The 16,555-nt window shown below is 34.9% G+C and overlaps 2 protein-coding genes and 1 long non-coding RNA gene across 3 annotated transcripts; 2 read left to right on the top strand and 1 right to left on the bottom strand.

Moving 5' to 3' along the window:
* On the top strand, nucleotides 1,561-5,219 carry LOC105163685 (dicarboxylate transporter 1, chloroplastic). The gene is made up of 3 exons (XM_011082127.2): nucleotides 1,561-2,819; nucleotides 3,483-3,704; nucleotides 4,632-5,219. The coding sequence occupies exons 1-3, from the start codon at nucleotides 1,956-1,958 to the stop codon at nucleotides 4,992-4,994; spliced, it is 1,449 nt and encodes a 482-aa protein (XP_011080429.1). The 5' UTR covers nucleotides 1,561-1,955; the 3' UTR covers nucleotides 4,995-5,219.
* On the top strand, nucleotides 11,473-15,048 carry LOC105163621 (protein DETOXIFICATION 42). Its single transcript, XM_011082036.2, has 13 exons — nucleotides 11,473-11,963; nucleotides 12,358-12,479; nucleotides 12,589-12,798; nucleotides 12,891-13,081; nucleotides 13,179-13,314; nucleotides 13,405-13,501; nucleotides 13,576-13,676; nucleotides 13,762-13,925; nucleotides 14,030-14,101; nucleotides 14,186-14,302; nucleotides 14,394-14,489; nucleotides 14,571-14,692; nucleotides 14,788-15,048. The coding sequence occupies exons 1-13, from the start codon at nucleotides 11,893-11,895 to the stop codon at nucleotides 14,828-14,830; spliced, it is 1,542 nt and encodes a 513-aa protein (XP_011080338.1). The 5' UTR covers nucleotides 11,473-11,892; the 3' UTR covers nucleotides 14,831-15,048.
* Nucleotides 14,448-15,713, bottom strand: LOC110012203. Its single transcript, XR_002287378.1, has 2 exons — nucleotides 15,213-15,713; nucleotides 14,448-14,564 (listed from the first exon to the last, which is right to left on the bottom strand). It is a non-coding gene; the product is annotated as an uncharacterized LOC110012203 (long non-coding RNA).

A 16,555-nucleotide genomic window follows, 5' to 3' on the forward strand; every position in this document is an offset into this window, starting at 1 on the left:
CAATCGCAACAACGGATATGTTGAATACTCATCCAACATTTGTCATACATAATTTAAATTTTTTAAATTTTACTCGATAGATACCTTACTTAAGTGCCAAAATACAAGTAACAATATTGATATGACCAAAATTTATATACAGAAGTCCAATACAAATTAAAGAAGCTCAACAAAGTAGGAGGTTCAAAAAGGCCCTCAAGAGCTCCCAGTAAACTAGCATTCAAGGAGGATGAAGCCCAAAGAGGGAGTCTATCGATCTAAGAGGGGTTGGGAGCCTAATGCCACCTTATCTATCAGAAGGAGACTCTACCAAATGGTGGTAGATTATTTGGGCAAAGGTAACAAGGAAGCACGCTTGAAACATAGTAAGGACCCGATGATGCCTCACACTTAGCCACCCGCCCATAGGAAATCGGTCTATGACCAATAGAACTCTTGTCCCTCCTTGATCTCCCCGAATCAAGTTAGACTCTCTTGAACCTCTCCAAGTAATACTAAATTCCAAAGAGGCCTATCCACAGCAATTGTCTCCTCAAGTCCTTGGGGGACGAGACTCCTCACCCGTTGGAGGACTTCAATTGTAAAAGAAGATTTGACTCCCCGTCAAAGATACTATTTTCATGCTTATACAAGCACTCTTTTTAGCACAAACTTCTTTATTATTTTCGCATCATAACTCGTTATTTCATTATTATATTTTTCTTTTTGAATTTTATCATTCTAAAATTGTGCTAATTTGAGTATCAGAGTGCTAACATTTATTTTGCATGTCCCCTTTCAGACTTGTGAAGGAATTTGACCCAAAAGATCTCCAGTTCACGAATCTCATCATGTATAACTTTTGCACGCATCAGATATATTTAACAATGACTATTTAAATCGAATCCACAACAAATGTAAGACTGAAAACATGACATATTTTAAAATAAATAATCTTGTGTTGATGCTAATATCAATACAAATTCGATTATTTTTAAAAGTATTAGTAAATCATATGTTAAAATTAATTTCTGTTCGAGACGAATTAAACCCATCTCAACAAGTAGAATTCTAATTTTGGAATTATGATTCATCAACAAGAATTCACCTAAAAATTGAAATGGTTTACGACCCGATGAACAAGTTGTTCGAGTCGTTTTGTAAAGCAAAGGGGTTGGAGTATGTTGAAATGCACCTTTGGTTGTTTTTAAAGGGCAGAAAATCACAGCCACCATATTCATATCCACATTTCCAGTGCTCAGATTCTCCTTTTATGTCGTCTTCTCCGTGCACCCCATGTTGCATTTTCTGTGGACACTATTACTTCCAAACCCTTTTTCGTCATTTCACTCACTTCCACCTTTTATCCGTCACCACCCATCAACTTCCAACTGATCCAATCATTTTCAGTGACCTCCCGGCTCAACTTAGCACATTCCCCTTCTTCTCATATACGCCCCCGATGTAGATTGCAGCCAATGCCAGGTTTCCACGTGGAAGATTGAGCGGGTAGAGTCTTGAGCGTGCGCACGTTAGCAGCCACAAAGGATCCCCAGCAGAAATGTCCAAACCTTTGCAGAAACCCAAACAAAATCTCCTACCGGGCCCTTCTCACCGTATATTCCAGGCCTCATTTCGACCGTTCGATTCGGATCCTATGGCCCTTATTCAATCTGTTCACTTCTATATACCCCCACAAACTCCAACGACGACCATTTCCTAGTTTCACACACCACACACACAAGCTGAATTGACACACACTAAAAAGCTCTGATCTTTACCTCCAGCCGCGCTTCCACCACCACAAAACGCCATCTCAACGATGGCGTTTGCAGCCTTCACCCCCTCCGTTAACCTCCGCTTCCGCCCTCTGCCAACGCCAAAACCAAGGCGGCTCGCCACCCAAAAAGCCCTCCGCCCCACTACAAGATATAGAATCAGGAATAGTATTAACAATTCTAACAACACGTTTAGCTATGATCCTATTCGTTCCACGAACCAAAACTCGGCATCGGGGGGCCGCCATGAAACCACTCTTAGCTTCCATTGCAACCGGAGTTATTATCTGGTTTCTTCCCGCCCCCGATGGTGTATCGCGAATCGCGTGGCAATTGCTCTCTATTTTCTTGGCCACCATAGTGGGAATTATTACTCAACCATTGCCGTTAGGAGCCGTCGCATTGATGGGTCTCGGAGCGTGTGTTTTGACGAAAACGCTTACATTTGCCGCCGCATTTTCGGCTTTCGGAGATCCCATTCCGTGGTTGATTGCATTAGCATTCTTCTTCGCTCGCGGGTTTATTAAGACTGGATTGGGGAACAGAATTGCTTATCAATTCGTTTCTTTGTTTGGGAGCTCGTCTCTAGGATTGGGTTACAGTTTGGTATTCAGCGAAGCCCTTTTGGCGCCGGCAATTCCCTCGGTTTCTGCCAGAGCTGGTGGGATTTTTTTACCGTTGGTGAAAGCTCTTTCTGTTGCTTGTGGTAGTAATGTAGGTGACGGGACTGAGAATAAACTCGGTTCTTGGCTAATGCTTACCTGTTTCCAAACATCGGTAATTTCATCATCTATGTTTTTGACGGGTATGGCAGCGAATCCATTGGCTGCTAACTTAACTTTGAGCACGATAAACATGCCGATTGGGTGGATGGATTGGGCTAAGGCTGCGATTGTACCAGGACTGGTGTCATTGATTGTGGTGCCATTTTTGCTGTATGTTGTCTATCCGCCAACAGTGAAGAGTAGCCCTGATGCGCCTAAGCTTGCCAAGGAGAAGTTGGAGAAGATGGGGCCGATGTCCAAGAATGAGATGATCATGGCTGGAACTCTGCTTCTCACGGTATAAAACTCAAGACTCTGTGTTTGTCACTGATTTTGCCTTATATTTGCTGCTGCATTGATCTTGAATCTTGATCTCTCTTAAGGCTGAACCTTTTCCGACCATGACAATGTTTGTGTGGGCCACCATATAAATTGCCAATTCACTAGCATAACTGTAACATTGAGACACTGAAGCTACATTTGGATTCATGGATTTGGATTTGAGTGAATGGTGTGGAGAAAAGATTTGAAATGTCCCATGTCAAAAGAATAGATTTCAAATTAATATTCATCAATATATAGTTCAAAAATACTGTTGAAGGATATCAAATCAAATCCTTTGAATTTAAAAAGGTCCAAATAAATCCAATGGATTTATTGTAGAGGATTTGAACAAAAAATTTCAAATTCATCAATCCAAATGCTACACAAAGGTGAATCTTGCTTTTACAGGGCATTTGCAATTTTACTGCTGGATAAGCAATCCAAATATTGCATAGTTGAGAGTGAGTGTGAGAAGGAACGAATATCTTGGATATGTGTTTATTAAGCTGGAAATCGGAGCACTTCATACTGAGCCTGGTTCTTGTCCATTGCATTGACAAAGCATTTTGCTCATTTGCTTTTCTTTTTTCCAGTAATATGATTTTTCTCCTGATGTTTCCTTACTGTTTCATATCAGGTGGGGCTCTGGATCTCCGGAAGCATCTTGAATGTGGATGCAGTTAGTGCAGCAATTCTTGGATTGACAGTCCTCCTTGTAACAGGGGTCGTCACTTGGAAGGAATGCCTAGCTGAATCAGTTGCTTGGGACACCCTTACATGGTTTGCTGCACTCATTGCAATGGCTGGCTATCTAAACAAATACGGTCTTATTTCCTGGTTCAGCCAATCTGTTGTCAAGGTATGTTTACGCCCTAAGTTCCATGAATTGATTAGACATACTCTTATTAGTCTTCAGTAGTCAGCCACTTTTACATAGGATGGTAGATGCACCGGCTAGGAAAAGTGAAGAGACTAGATTTAATGCGAAAGCATTTGAACTCGTTGTGGTTAAATTCTGGTGTGGCCCTTGATAGGCAGAGTAAAATAGAATCTGATCATTGACCCTTCTCAATACTGAGCACGTATTGAGTTGAGACAGGTCAAGTACTTCTTTCCGATGGGTTTAGTGCTTAAATAACTATGACAACCTTCTTCGTACTTGTTCCTCTTGTGTGTTGAACAACGGGTCGTTGCACATGAAATAGGAGAAACGGAAAGATATTTGGAGTTCATTTGTTAGGAGTTGAAAATCTGAAATCTTTTAGCCCTTGATCATCCTCAAATGAATATGTTGATACTTGCACAAAATCAGACATTTAACTGCAAGTGGTACTACGGTAATATGTTTTCTATTGGTTTTGACCCCCGTGTCTTGGTGTTTATTAAGAGATTTCAAGTAGGATATAGAAATCTTCTGTGTGTTTTACTTGAATGTGTCATCGTATGAATTAACATGGCAACGTGCTCGTATCATTTTAGATTTTAACCATCATATGTGAAGCTTAAGCTCCCAACTCCTACACTGATTTCGTTTTTTCTATTCCATTTTTACTTCCTTCTCCGTCATTCCCTGGAGTATCACCTCCAAGGAAAGCCTAACATGGCAGGTATCATGTTTTATGCATCTTTATTTGCAATTCTCCATTATCCTCTCTTGTGCCCTATAAGTATTCATTAGTTCAGTTCCACCATTTTTGAGTTCTATTTGCTTCTGCTCCCATTCATTAAGACAGTAAATTCATCTCACAAGTATCCGATTGACTAAATTTTTTTACTCTTCTTGCAGTTTGTTGGCGGATTAGGTCTCTCATGGCAGCTATCATTCGGCATTCTCGTCCTTCTCTACTTCTACGCCCACTACTTCTTTGCTAGCGGGGCTGCACACATAGGCGCAATGTTCACAGCATTCTTGTCCGTCGCCAGTGCTCTCGGCACTCCACCATACCTCGGTGCATGCGTTCTCTCCTTCGTTTCCAATCTCATGGGCGGCATTACGCATTACGGGATCGGATCAGCACCCGTATTTTATGGCGCTGGCTATGTGCCGCTTGCGAAATGGTGGGGCTACGGATTCTTGATCTCCATCGTCAATCTCATTATCTGGCTCGGTGTTGGAGGTGTCTGGTGGAAGGCCATCGGCTTGTGGTAACTAGCTCCAGTTGCTCATACAATTTTCTATGTATTTTTCAACTTCAATTTTTCTCAAATTTTGGTTCGCTCTTGATTTTAGTAGCTTAGCAGGGAGGTGCATAAGGGATACTTCACGTACAGTTGAGAGTCTATCTTAGCTAAAAGTAGGAACTGTAAAATTTTAGCGTTGAAACTGCAGATTCAACTTTTTAATCAAATTTACCTGTTTCCTCCTCGTCATTAATTTACCAACGCCCCAATTTTTTTATATTTTTTTAAAAAAAGAAATCAATAACAGTAAATTAGTAATGTCCGACTCATCGTCCATAGGTTACATAATTATTTTTTTATTTGATGGAGTATTTATAATTTTTCAAATGACGATGAGATATTCGTGATTATGTGTAACCTCGTGAGAGATAACTGTAATTTATCCATTTTTTTATTATTATAAAACAAGGTTTTTAGCTTCAAACAGCAGCATTGTCTGAATCTGTCACTAATTCAACGAAAGTGTTTCAAATTTAAGTATTATGGTGGTGGAGTTAATTATATTGATATATAGATACTTACAACTAAATTCGAATACTTTGTAACATGGAGAAATTTTTAATAATTTCACTCAGAAAAAGGCTGCCTCACTTTTCTCTTACCATAAGAAACGAAGTATTAATACCTAACTTCAAAGGTGTTTAACTAATTAAATATATTTATAAACAATATATCTATATATATAATATTCTATTTTATTTTTTCGAGTGAATTAATTATAATTACATCATTTTTCGATTAATATTATTATACACAATTTATCAATATCAAATATGTATTAACTAATTAATAATTACTATTACAGTGAACTAACAAATACTATTAAAATAGACTAATACCTATACATTAATTGGTGAGACTCAAACACAAGCCAAGAAGGCATCAATTTCGTCAAGTGGTCTAGGTCTCATTGGCGTCGATTATAATATTTTATATGGAAGAAAATTACAATTTTAATCCTGTAATTTAGGGGAGATACGCGGCGTTTTGATCCTGCACAAATATTTTTTGCAATTTAGTCTAGTAACCTTAAATTTTTGGTAATTTTAATCCTTTCTTGACCAAATTAACCAAAAGAAAATTACATGTGATTTTTTTTACACATTATCCAATTAAATTATAATTTTAGTTTTATAAATCAATTGGTGCAGAGGAACTTAATTGGAGAAGATGTCATAAAACCCTTTAAAGAACCCATTAGGAACAGTAGGAATAGAAAAGTGTGAAATGAAGCAGATATTTGGAGTATGAGTGGAGCATCAACAATTCAACATAAATTAAATAAGTAGCATATATTATACGCATCTATGCCCACTTTCAATCATGTAATTTGTCAAATGTTTGGGGCAAGTTGGTTAGTGCCGCATCTCAACTTTAACACTATAAATTATCATATTATATATATGTATATATGTAGTATACCTCATGTCCAAACCTATATATATATATATATATATGAATTCTCTTCAAATAATCGAGAGAGTGTGCGTGCGTGCGCAACGACCTCTCCTGAAATTTGATATAATTATTAATATCCCTCATTATGTAAAAAATTACAAATACACCTCGCGTTTGATGAAATTATGTAATTCCTTGAATGGAGGTATAAAATTATCAACTTTGCCCTTACAATAATTTTCCTCTTAAAATAAACGAATATTGTAGTCGCGAGGAAATGTACATATCAAGGTATGTTTTGCTTCTGATTTTAATATATATCATGAGTATGTCCCGAAAGAAATTATTGGTTCGTTTAATTTATTTTTCTCTATTATTTAAGTTTTTTTTTTATTTTTTAATATATAGAAAGGATGTCGTTGCTAAAACGTAGAAAATTTAATTATATTTTGAGTGATCTTGTTACTTAGAGCTCTCTCAATTCTTGTACAACCAAGTAGATTAATTCATAGTATCCCCAGACCATGATAATTCATAAATTTATCTATGCTCTATTTACTTAAACTATTCTTACTTTTGAATAATTACAAATATATCCATCAAAAAATATTAAAATCTTTACATAAACCACCCCTGCTTTTTGAAAATTACACATACATCTCAAAAAATATTAACATCATTAAACAAACTATAACATATTTTTTAACTGTAAGAAATCATTTATGTAATTATGCAAAAACTATATATATATATAAGAGCAATTTATATAAATAGACCAAAAGTCAGGATTAGAATTGTAATTATCCCTAATTAAATACGATGGAGGTGGCCTATTTCTTTCCTTTTCCAGTTATGCTCCTACTTTACTCTTAAAATCTTGTTGATTGATTATTTTGAAAAAGAACAAATTAATAATAATAATAATAATAATGAGAGAAATTACATTGTCATGATGCAATTAATTGGTGTGATAAGAATATTTAATGAATTTTATTTTACTATGTAATAAAATACTTTTTATTTTTTTTTATTTAGATAGGTGTGCATTTGTTTATCTTTATCCAAAAAACTCACTATTTTTTTCTGATAAATTAGTTAGTAAACTAATTTAAATCTTATTTTAATATATAATAATACTTACAAATTTATTTCCTTTTTCCATTTAAATTTAGTTAAATATATCAGTGATTATCTTTATTTGAAAAAATGAACTCATTTTTATACTTTAAAATTTAAATAAAATAATTAGTAATTTTATTTATTTAGAAATATAATCTCCATACCTTGGCACGGGGTACTGTCTAGTTATAAATAAGCTAAAGAACCTCAAAATTCAAATGAAATTGCATAAGACGACAAACACTGCTACTTTTTTGTTTTCTTCAATAATGTAATTGAATTAGTTAGAGTTGCCTGAATTAAAGTTCTAAAACTATAGAATTACAAAGGTTTTTATTCAAGTCCCACAAACAAACTAAATTAAAAATTAATAATAATTTACGACATTTCAATACTATTTTAGGAAAAAATGTAATTTTTGTCTTCTAAAGGTAGGAAATGAAAATTTTGGTCTAATTGAAATTAATTTTTGTAATTTGGCCTGCAACTTAAAAAAAAAATGGCAATTTGAAGACAATTTTGGCCGAAAATGCATAAATCGGCTGGAAAAAACACATGTAATGTGCACGTTATATGCTAATTTAGGGTTTTCTGCAAGAATTGTCTTCGAATTGCTAAGTTTTCTTTTTAATTGCAAGACCAACTTATCAAAATTGGTTTCAACGTAACCAAATTTGTCATTCCTTATACTTACAGAACTAATTTTGCGCTTTTTTTAACTATTTTACAAGGCGGGGTGTCGATTTGGTATCAATTTATAAATTATTACATCGTGATAACTAGATTCTTTTGTGTCTGGATCCAATTCTTGCATGCATTGAACTAAATTTAATGATTACTTACAATTCTTCCTCCCCTTTTGGTGGTGCTGGGGAAGAATGAAATAGTGGTAGCAATTTATGATTGTGTCGGGAATTCTTTCCCGACCTTAAATTTAAGTCCCATTCGATGAATTGAACGAAAATTAATAATTACTTACAATATTTTGTGGTGGTGGAGGTGAAGGAAAAGAATTTCTGGTAGCAATTTATAGTTGGTAATAAATCAGGAATCTTTTTTGGGTCCTTACTGACATGTTTGTTCGAGAACAGACAAGCCATGCATTAATCTGGCAAAATGCATTGAAACAAAAATTCGACTAAAATCCAAACTCCATCAAAGAAATCTGTTCTGCTATTATTTGCAATTTTACCTAAAATTTAGTATGTGTACTGTCAATGCTGATAGTTTTTACACTAAAGTCAGAGCTAGGATGATAATGTTTGGTGGATTCTGCAATTTGGACCATTAGATCATGCAAGAATTAAGATAGCATTGCTGCAATTAATATATATCAACATACGTAATTATGAATACCTCGTTGTTTAAGAAATTTCAAACTCAGGGGTTGAGGTGAAAAATATTATTCTATGCTTGTTGAATTTTTTAAAATAAAAATAAAATAAATGACAAGAAATTTGAGGGTGGATAAAGAAGATAATGTGTAGAGCGTATAGGTCCATAAAAATATTTTAAAAAAAATAAAATATATATATATATATATAATTATAAGTTATAATTCTACTGAAAAAAATATGATTTTCCACTATGGTTAATTACTATAGTCAAATGAAGAAAATCGTGGCAAATGCAAATCAACCACGCTCTGCAACGGCCATTAGCTGTTGTTTTATAAGTGTGACCTAAATATTAGTCGTGGCTTATTTTGGTTATGGCTAAAACCCATGGCGAATTTTAATTAATCGTTGCAAAAAGTTAAGTTTTTATTTTGATTTTATTTAATCGTAGTTAATAGTATAATTTATCATGATTTTTAAGTAATAATCATTTATAATGTAGCAAATACTCAATTTTTTTGCAGTAGCCCAAAAATGCATTTTGGGCAGTTTGCTATAAATATTAGATGATGAAATAGGTTTGTTGTTAATTGAAGGTCAAAATTGAAAGAGTATTTGTAGTTTTTCAAACGAGAAAAATATTTATAGATATATCAAACTTGGAGTAATGTGGTTATAATTTACCTAAGATGATTAATGGAAAACATTTGTTTCGCCACATAATGATTCTGGCACATTATTATAATGTAAATTTACTAATAATATAAATATATATATATATATATATATAAAAGAAAAGAGGGTCTGATCTTTATGAAAGAAAGCCAATCACCACAAGAACACTGGTTTAATGGAATCCATAATTGAGGGCGTGTGCTGTACATTTAGATTCGAAGGGGACACGTGTCAGCAACCCTTTCCATGACTTTGGTCACCTATGAATTTTACAAGACTTTTCATAATAGGGGCCCCACTTTGCTGTCTGCCTAAGAAAGTTTCTGGACCAGAAATAAAGAGGAAAAATGGAATAGACACAAAGGATGTAAGAAGAAGACATGACGAAGACGATGATGATGATCATGAACATGAACATTGTAAGTTGCCCTGGTCTATTATTTTTGAACTACTTACAACAATTTGAGCAGTGATTTTCATGTCATTTTAATGAAGTGATTGGATGGTTGTTATTGTTCGAAAATTTTGAAGTCCCTATTTCAAGAATAAGTCGTTTAATTATACAAAATCAAGAATTGATCCTTAATATAATTGTAAAATTGCAAACATATGTGTCTGATTGACCGTTTTAACACTGTTTGTTTGATATTACAATAATTTTCTTCATTCAATATAAATATATAAATTAGTGAGAGGTCGCTATAATTTTCTTTTCCACTTTCTTTTTCTATCCTCTCACCTCATCATACACATCAAATTTAGACCCGTCCTGTTTTTTGTAACTTGATCTCCGTATCAAGAGATTAGATTTGTTTGTGTTTTTATATTCAATTCTCAATTTGCAGTTGAAGATATGTACTTTTAATTTTATTTAGATTTTCGTTTGAAATGAGAATATGTATGAATTAGTTAATTATATAATATTTTATATCGAACTTTGTTGTTAATTAATATAATTTCAAAAAAAAAATACGTATAATTAAGTATGTTCATTTCATGTTGTTCCATGCTTCTATTATCGTCGTCCGAGAATAAAATTGTTTGTCTATCTCATGCATGAAGTAATATTATTGACCGCCATTTGACAAAAAGTATTTTTAAAACACTCCAATTAAGATCTTATTATCAAAATCAAATGGAAGTGTAACGATTTTCACTATAATTACCAAAATTACGCCAACATAATATGTGATGATTGTTGTATTATTTTATTTTTTTACTTTAAATTTTAGAATAATTCCCTCTAATTATTATTTCTGGACATATCTAATTCATTTAAGACACTAAAAGTATACATAATATTAAAATAACACCGTCATATCTAAAATATAGATCAGATAGACCGAACCACATGATTATCACCTTCTTTTTACATATATATATATATATAATTTCACTTTGTATCTCCACTTTGGGGCCGTACATAGTGCGTAGCATATTTTAGGCATTCTTGTAGCCGGTGAATAGGCTTTTCATTACATAGAATTGTATCAAGAACACACAAAAATACACACTACAATCCGTGCAAGGGAACATTTTCCTAACTAAAATTTTCTTGTGATGCTTCCTAGTACCTTAAGATCTGCGATTCTCCAAATATTACACTATTTTTAAGTAAAAAATTCTTAGTCAAATAAAGTTCCGACGAACTAAATAAATGATAGAGTATGTATGGTATATTTATAATGTGATTGATCATTTTTACGTTAATCACACAACCAGTATATTATATTTATCATTATAATTTATTCAAATTCCACCAAACTCGACCTGAATTAAAGTTTTCTATTTTTAAGTGCAAGACCCATGTCACGAATGATTTGAAAAAATTATAAATTTGAGCCTCATTGAAAAAGGAGTTCGATTTTCATTTAAATCTGAAAATGCATTATATGCTTATGCTTTCAACCTTGGAAGATTATAGCCCTTTTTAAGTGTAGGTCCCATATCTCGAATGATTCGAAAAAAATAAGGAGTTCGAATTCCACTGAGAAACCGTCCGATTCTCATTTAGACAGTGCATTTATACATGTTATGCTGTTTCTTTCTATCATGGAATGTTAGTTCAGCAGTCTGGAAATTGGTATTTATTGGTGACAACGTTGAGTGGTTCAAGAATTCTTGATTTTGAGGGTGATGCTTATTTCTGATATCCGACCCACCAATTTTTTTCTGTTGCATTTAACTGAACTTTCTTGTTGCTGTTGTGGGGTGTCATCGTCAGTGCTCAGACAGTGATGCTTTGAGGTTATGAACTTCTGACAATATATGAAGCCATTTGTCTGAACCACAAGGCGGCCACTGTGTGCACCTCTGATTCTTGTCGTTTTTCCAGTTATGGCCGAGAAGGATGCGACGTTTTCTGACGGTCGGAGTATACCGCTGTTCATATTCTTTAAGGATTTCAGGTACCTGTTCTTCGATTGTTTCGACTTGATTTTCATCTGTCTTTTCGTAGTTCTGATGAGTACTGAACTCATCCGAAATCTTTACAAAGTTGTCTTCTTTTAAGTTGTTCTGTTGTGGTGATAACCTGATTGTTCCATCATTTTGAAATTGTATAAACCTGTGAATGAATTTTCTCGATTTCTTTCCAGTTTTTTCTTTCTTTATTTGTTTTTTTTTTGGGAAGAATTAGAAACAATTCTTGAAAACCAATTCAGTTGATTAGAGGTTTTCACCTTAAAAATTGTCCTAATTTCTTGATATGTTCTTGTCTTGTTCCTGCTTTGGTTGTCTAATTCTTGGGTTTCTGGAGAAGATGAGTTATGAGAGTTTACTTTGGGAAATTCTCCTGAACAGGTCAGTGTTTAAACTGGATGAACTGGGACTGGAAATAGCAAGGATTGCCCTCCCTGCAGCCCTGGCTCTGACAGCTGATCCTGTTGCATCTCTGGTTGATACAGCATTCATTGGCCAAATCGGTAACGGCTTCAACTTTTACGTCGTTACACTGCATATCAGCCTTTCGTATCCAATTTTAATTCTTGAGCACAAGATTGATCTTAATGAGTGAATGTTCATCCGGAACAGGTGCTGTCGAGCTTGCTGCTGTGGGAGTTGCCATAGCTTTATTCAATCAGGTATCAAGAATCGCGATATTCCCTCTTGTCAGTGTGACGACGTCCTTTGTTGCTGAGGAAGACACAATTACAAAAGATGTTGCGGATTGCAAAGACAGTGAAAGCTTGGAGAACGGGTCGAGTCTGGACAGCGAAAACAAGATGTTGATACCTCAAACCGGTATGCTAAAAGCCGAATTTGATGGTTCAATAGTACATAGATGTGGCTGATGATTCTTTGTATTCCATTTAATGTCTCTCAATTTCCTTCAGATTCGGACAAGAAGATGTGCAAGTTAGAGTCAGGAGGTAATAGTTTTGAGATAAGTAAGACGGAGCAGGGGAAGAAGCAGATTGCATCAGCATCTTCAGCGTTAATCATCGGTGCTGTTCTTGGCATTCTCCAAGCTGCATTTCTGATTCTTGCAGCCAAACCTTTACTAAGTTTCATGGGAGTCAAACCTGTAAGTGACGAATAAAACGAAGAAAGAAAATTACGATTTTCATCTTTCAAACTTCGATTTATGTGATAGTATAAGCTGACAATGCACTGTCTTGTAGGATTCAGAAATGTCGTACCCTGCACAACAGTACTTGAAACTCAGATCACTCGGCGCTCCTGCAGTTCTTCTATCCTTGGCAATGCAAGGAGTCTTTCGTGGACTTAAGGACACAAAAACTCCGCTTTATGCAACGGGCAAGTACTCCTACATCCTTAAAAACGTTTAAAGACAAAAGATTAAGCTGTCTTCTGTCTCTAATCAGCTTCCTTACTTGGATACTTTAGTAGTTGGAGATCTAGCGAACATTGTTCTGGACCCGATATTTATGTTTGTTTTCAAGCTAGGAGTCAGAGGTGCGGCCATTGCACATGTTATCTCTCAGTAAGTTTAATATAACCGCATTCCAAATTTTACATAATTGTTCGTTATTTGACAATTTTCGACTATTTTTTCAGGTATTTGATTTCACTAATACTCATTTGGAGATTGAAGCAAGAAGTCAATCTCATACCTCCTAGTCTCAAGTATCTGCAATTCGAACGCTTTATTAAAAATGGTAAGAGGTTCTTGTTCATCTCCTCCTTAGAAATCTAGTGTTTTTTCATTTTTGCATCAAACTTTAACTTCATTTTCCAACTTAGGCTTCCTATTACTAACGAGGGTCATAGCTGTAACGTTCTGTGTGACGCTTGCTGCATCGATGGCCGCAAGGCTGGGGTCGACACAAATGGCTGCATTTCAAGTTTGCCTCCAAGTGTGGCTAGCTACTTCCCTTCTGGCTGATGGTTTGGCCGTTGCTGGACAGGTACCTCGAAATTTCTCTTGATCATTTCTACTCCTAATTCTGCATTCTCAGTGAAAAAAAGACTTTTTGGGGGGATGAATCTGAGCATGCTTGTCTTCCCTCAGGCAATTCTTGCGAGTGCATTTGCCAGAAAAGACTATAGTTGGGCAACTGCTACTGCATCCCGAGTGCTGCAGGTAACTTAAATCTCTCAGAAAAGGGCACTCAGACATCTTTCTTGTCACACATAAACCTGTCTAACATCCAGCATTAATCCGCAGTTGGGGATAGCTCTTGGACTGGTTTTAGCTGTGGTCCTTGGATTTGGCTTACATTTCGGAGCAAGAATATTTACCGAAGACGCTGGTGTTCTCCACCTGATAGGCGTTGGCATCCCGGTACTCCACTTAATCCAACAACCCAATACAGAAAACTAATCGTCTAACTCATCTTGAAACATAGAATTCACAAAACCATTTATCGTCCCAGTTTGTTGCAGCTACTCAGCCGATCAACACACTAGCCTTCGTTTTTGATGGTGTCAACTTTGGAGCATCCGACTTTGCATATTCAGCATACTCAATGGTATATTTCCAGTTCTTTTCTGATAAACAACGTTAATGGGACGCTAGACGTTGAATTTGTACATCATGATTATGCCTGCAGGTCACAGTCGCTATAATTAGCATCATTACGTTATTAGCTCTTTGCTCAAGCGGGGGATTCGTGGGAATCTGGACTGCCCTGACTATCTACATGAGTCTGAGAGCATTTGCTGGATTTTGGAGGTGGGATTTTTATCTCAAGAAAAAGGTGTAAACAACTGCATTTTCAGTATGTCCAAGAACATGCTGGATTCATGTGTTTTCTCGTGGTTTTGCAGAATAGGGACTGGAACAGGGCCTTGGGCGTTTCTTAGGAGATGATCTTATGTTGCTTTTTGAGGAAGAGCGAGGAAACATTTACAATTTGCCTTTTAAGGCAACATTGCATCATAGCTTATGCTGATACATGTAAAGAAAAACTGTTGTAGCTTGTCTGCTCAATGGTGGCATATAATTTTAGTCAGTAGAAACGAAGAAAGGAGTTTGGGGGATTCATTTTCAATGAGAAATAGTGAAAATCCTGCTCATAATTTGAAAAAGTTAAGGAAAAAGATCAAGAAGTTCGCTAAAGTAGTAAATCTTTTGAACTTGATACGTTCAAGAATAATAGACTACGTAGGAAACATAAAGATGATGTCTGACTGCGCGCTAAATGTTGACGATCTTCTGGAAACCCCATTAATAAACGTTAAAAATCTTGTACCTGAACAAAGCCGAACCCTCGATTCAAAACACTGGAATTGGATTGTCCACATCAAGACAAGCTCCAAAACGGCGAATCAATGCTCACCAGATGCTCCCACATGCAATCTTTAGTTTGTCTCTCGTGCTCGAGGCTTGCCGGGATCTAATATGATGTTAATACGGGCGAGGAAAATTCGTTTTTAATGCGGGTTTGATCAACAACGTGCGTGTAGAGAAGAGTCTTGTCAATTTTGAGTTCGTAATGTGGGTGGTTGGACTTTGGTGGCGGCTCTGTATATGTTTGATGAAATGCTGGAGAGAGATGTTGCATGGAATGCAATGATCTGCTGGTTGGTGGAATCTATGGAGTAAAAGAGGCAAATTTTTTTAGAAATACCAATAACTTCGGTGAATTTTGATTCACGAAGAAATTTATTTATTAGATAAAAATAAAAATTATGAATATTATATATAATTTTTTAATATACGTGAAATTTATGTACAAACACTAAATTTAAGAGGCATTCCAATGCTAGTTAGCATGAATGCTATTTAATGAAAAAGGATAATTACACTTCATTCTCCTGATTTTTTTGTGCAATTACACGTAAATTTTTTTGGCTTGAAAAATTATATAGTACCTCTGAGGTTTGCTTTCATCTAACAAAAAAGTCCCTCATTTAATCAAAATTCACATAATTTGTTAATATTAACAAAAAAAAAATTCGATTGACTTATTACTGATTTATTACAGGTCAATCATTTTTTTACCATCAAATTACCCTCGCATGTCTTCACGCATTAATGCTTGTAAGTAGGTATCTTTACTATTTGAATGGTAGTTTAGTCAAAAATAAATTATTTGACCTGCAATACGTCAGTAATAAGTCAATCGAGGGTAAATATCAATTTTTTTTTTGTTGATATTAACAAATTTAGTAAATTTTTACAAATGGAGGGACTTATTTTATTAGACGAAAACAAACTTCAGGTGTGTTAGATGTAATTTTCTAAACCACGAAAAATTTACTTATAATCACAACAAATTAAAAAAAAAAAAAAAAGAATGTAATCATCCTTAAATAAAATTGTCGTTGTCATCACACATTAGATGGAGCCTTCTTGTTTTTTTTTCCTAGATAGGAAAAAGAAGACCAAACTCTTATTAGTACTCCATTATTGATATTGGAGTTATATCACATTATTGGATTTAATGCAATTAATTTCTTTGTGATATTGTAAATAAATAAATTATTTTTTTATGAAAAAAAATAGCAATTTATCTCCTAAATTTTTTAGAATGAAGCAATTTACCCATATTCTGGGAGTTAAATGGCTTAATTTTAAAAAATACAGGGGGTA

This window comes from Sesamum indicum, linkage group LG6 (genome assembly GCF_000512975.1).
Source record: "Sesamum indicum cultivar Zhongzhi No. 13 linkage group LG6, S_indicum_v1.0, whole genome shotgun sequence".
Taxonomy (NCBI): Eukaryota; Viridiplantae; Streptophyta; class Magnoliopsida; order Lamiales; family Pedaliaceae; genus Sesamum; species Sesamum indicum.

Bases quoted from the DNA above. Each gene is read 5' to 3' on its own strand.
- LOC105163685 (XM_011082127.2), top strand. From the start codon at position 1,956: ATGATCCTATTCGTTCCACGAACCAAAACTCGGCATCGGGGGGCCGCC. The intron at 2,820-3,482 runs GTATAAAACTCA...GTTTCATATCAG, and splicing joins CTGGAACTCTGCTTCTCACG to GTGGGGCTCTGGATCTCCGG. The intron at 3,705-4,631 runs GTATGTTTACGC...CTCTTCTTGCAG, and splicing joins TCAGCCAATCTGTTGTCAAG to TTTGTTGGCGGATTAGGTCT.
- LOC105163621 (XM_011082036.2), top strand. From the start codon at position 11,893: ATGGCCGAGAAGGATGCGACGTTTTCTGACGGTCGGAGTATACCGCTG. The intron at 12,480-12,588 runs GTAACGGCTTCA...CATCCGGAACAG, and splicing joins AGCATTCATTGGCCAAATCG to GTGCTGTCGAGCTTGCTGCT. The intron at 14,102-14,185 runs GTAACTTAAATC...ATTAATCCGCAG, and splicing joins CTGCATCCCGAGTGCTGCAG to TTGGGGATAGCTCTTGGACT.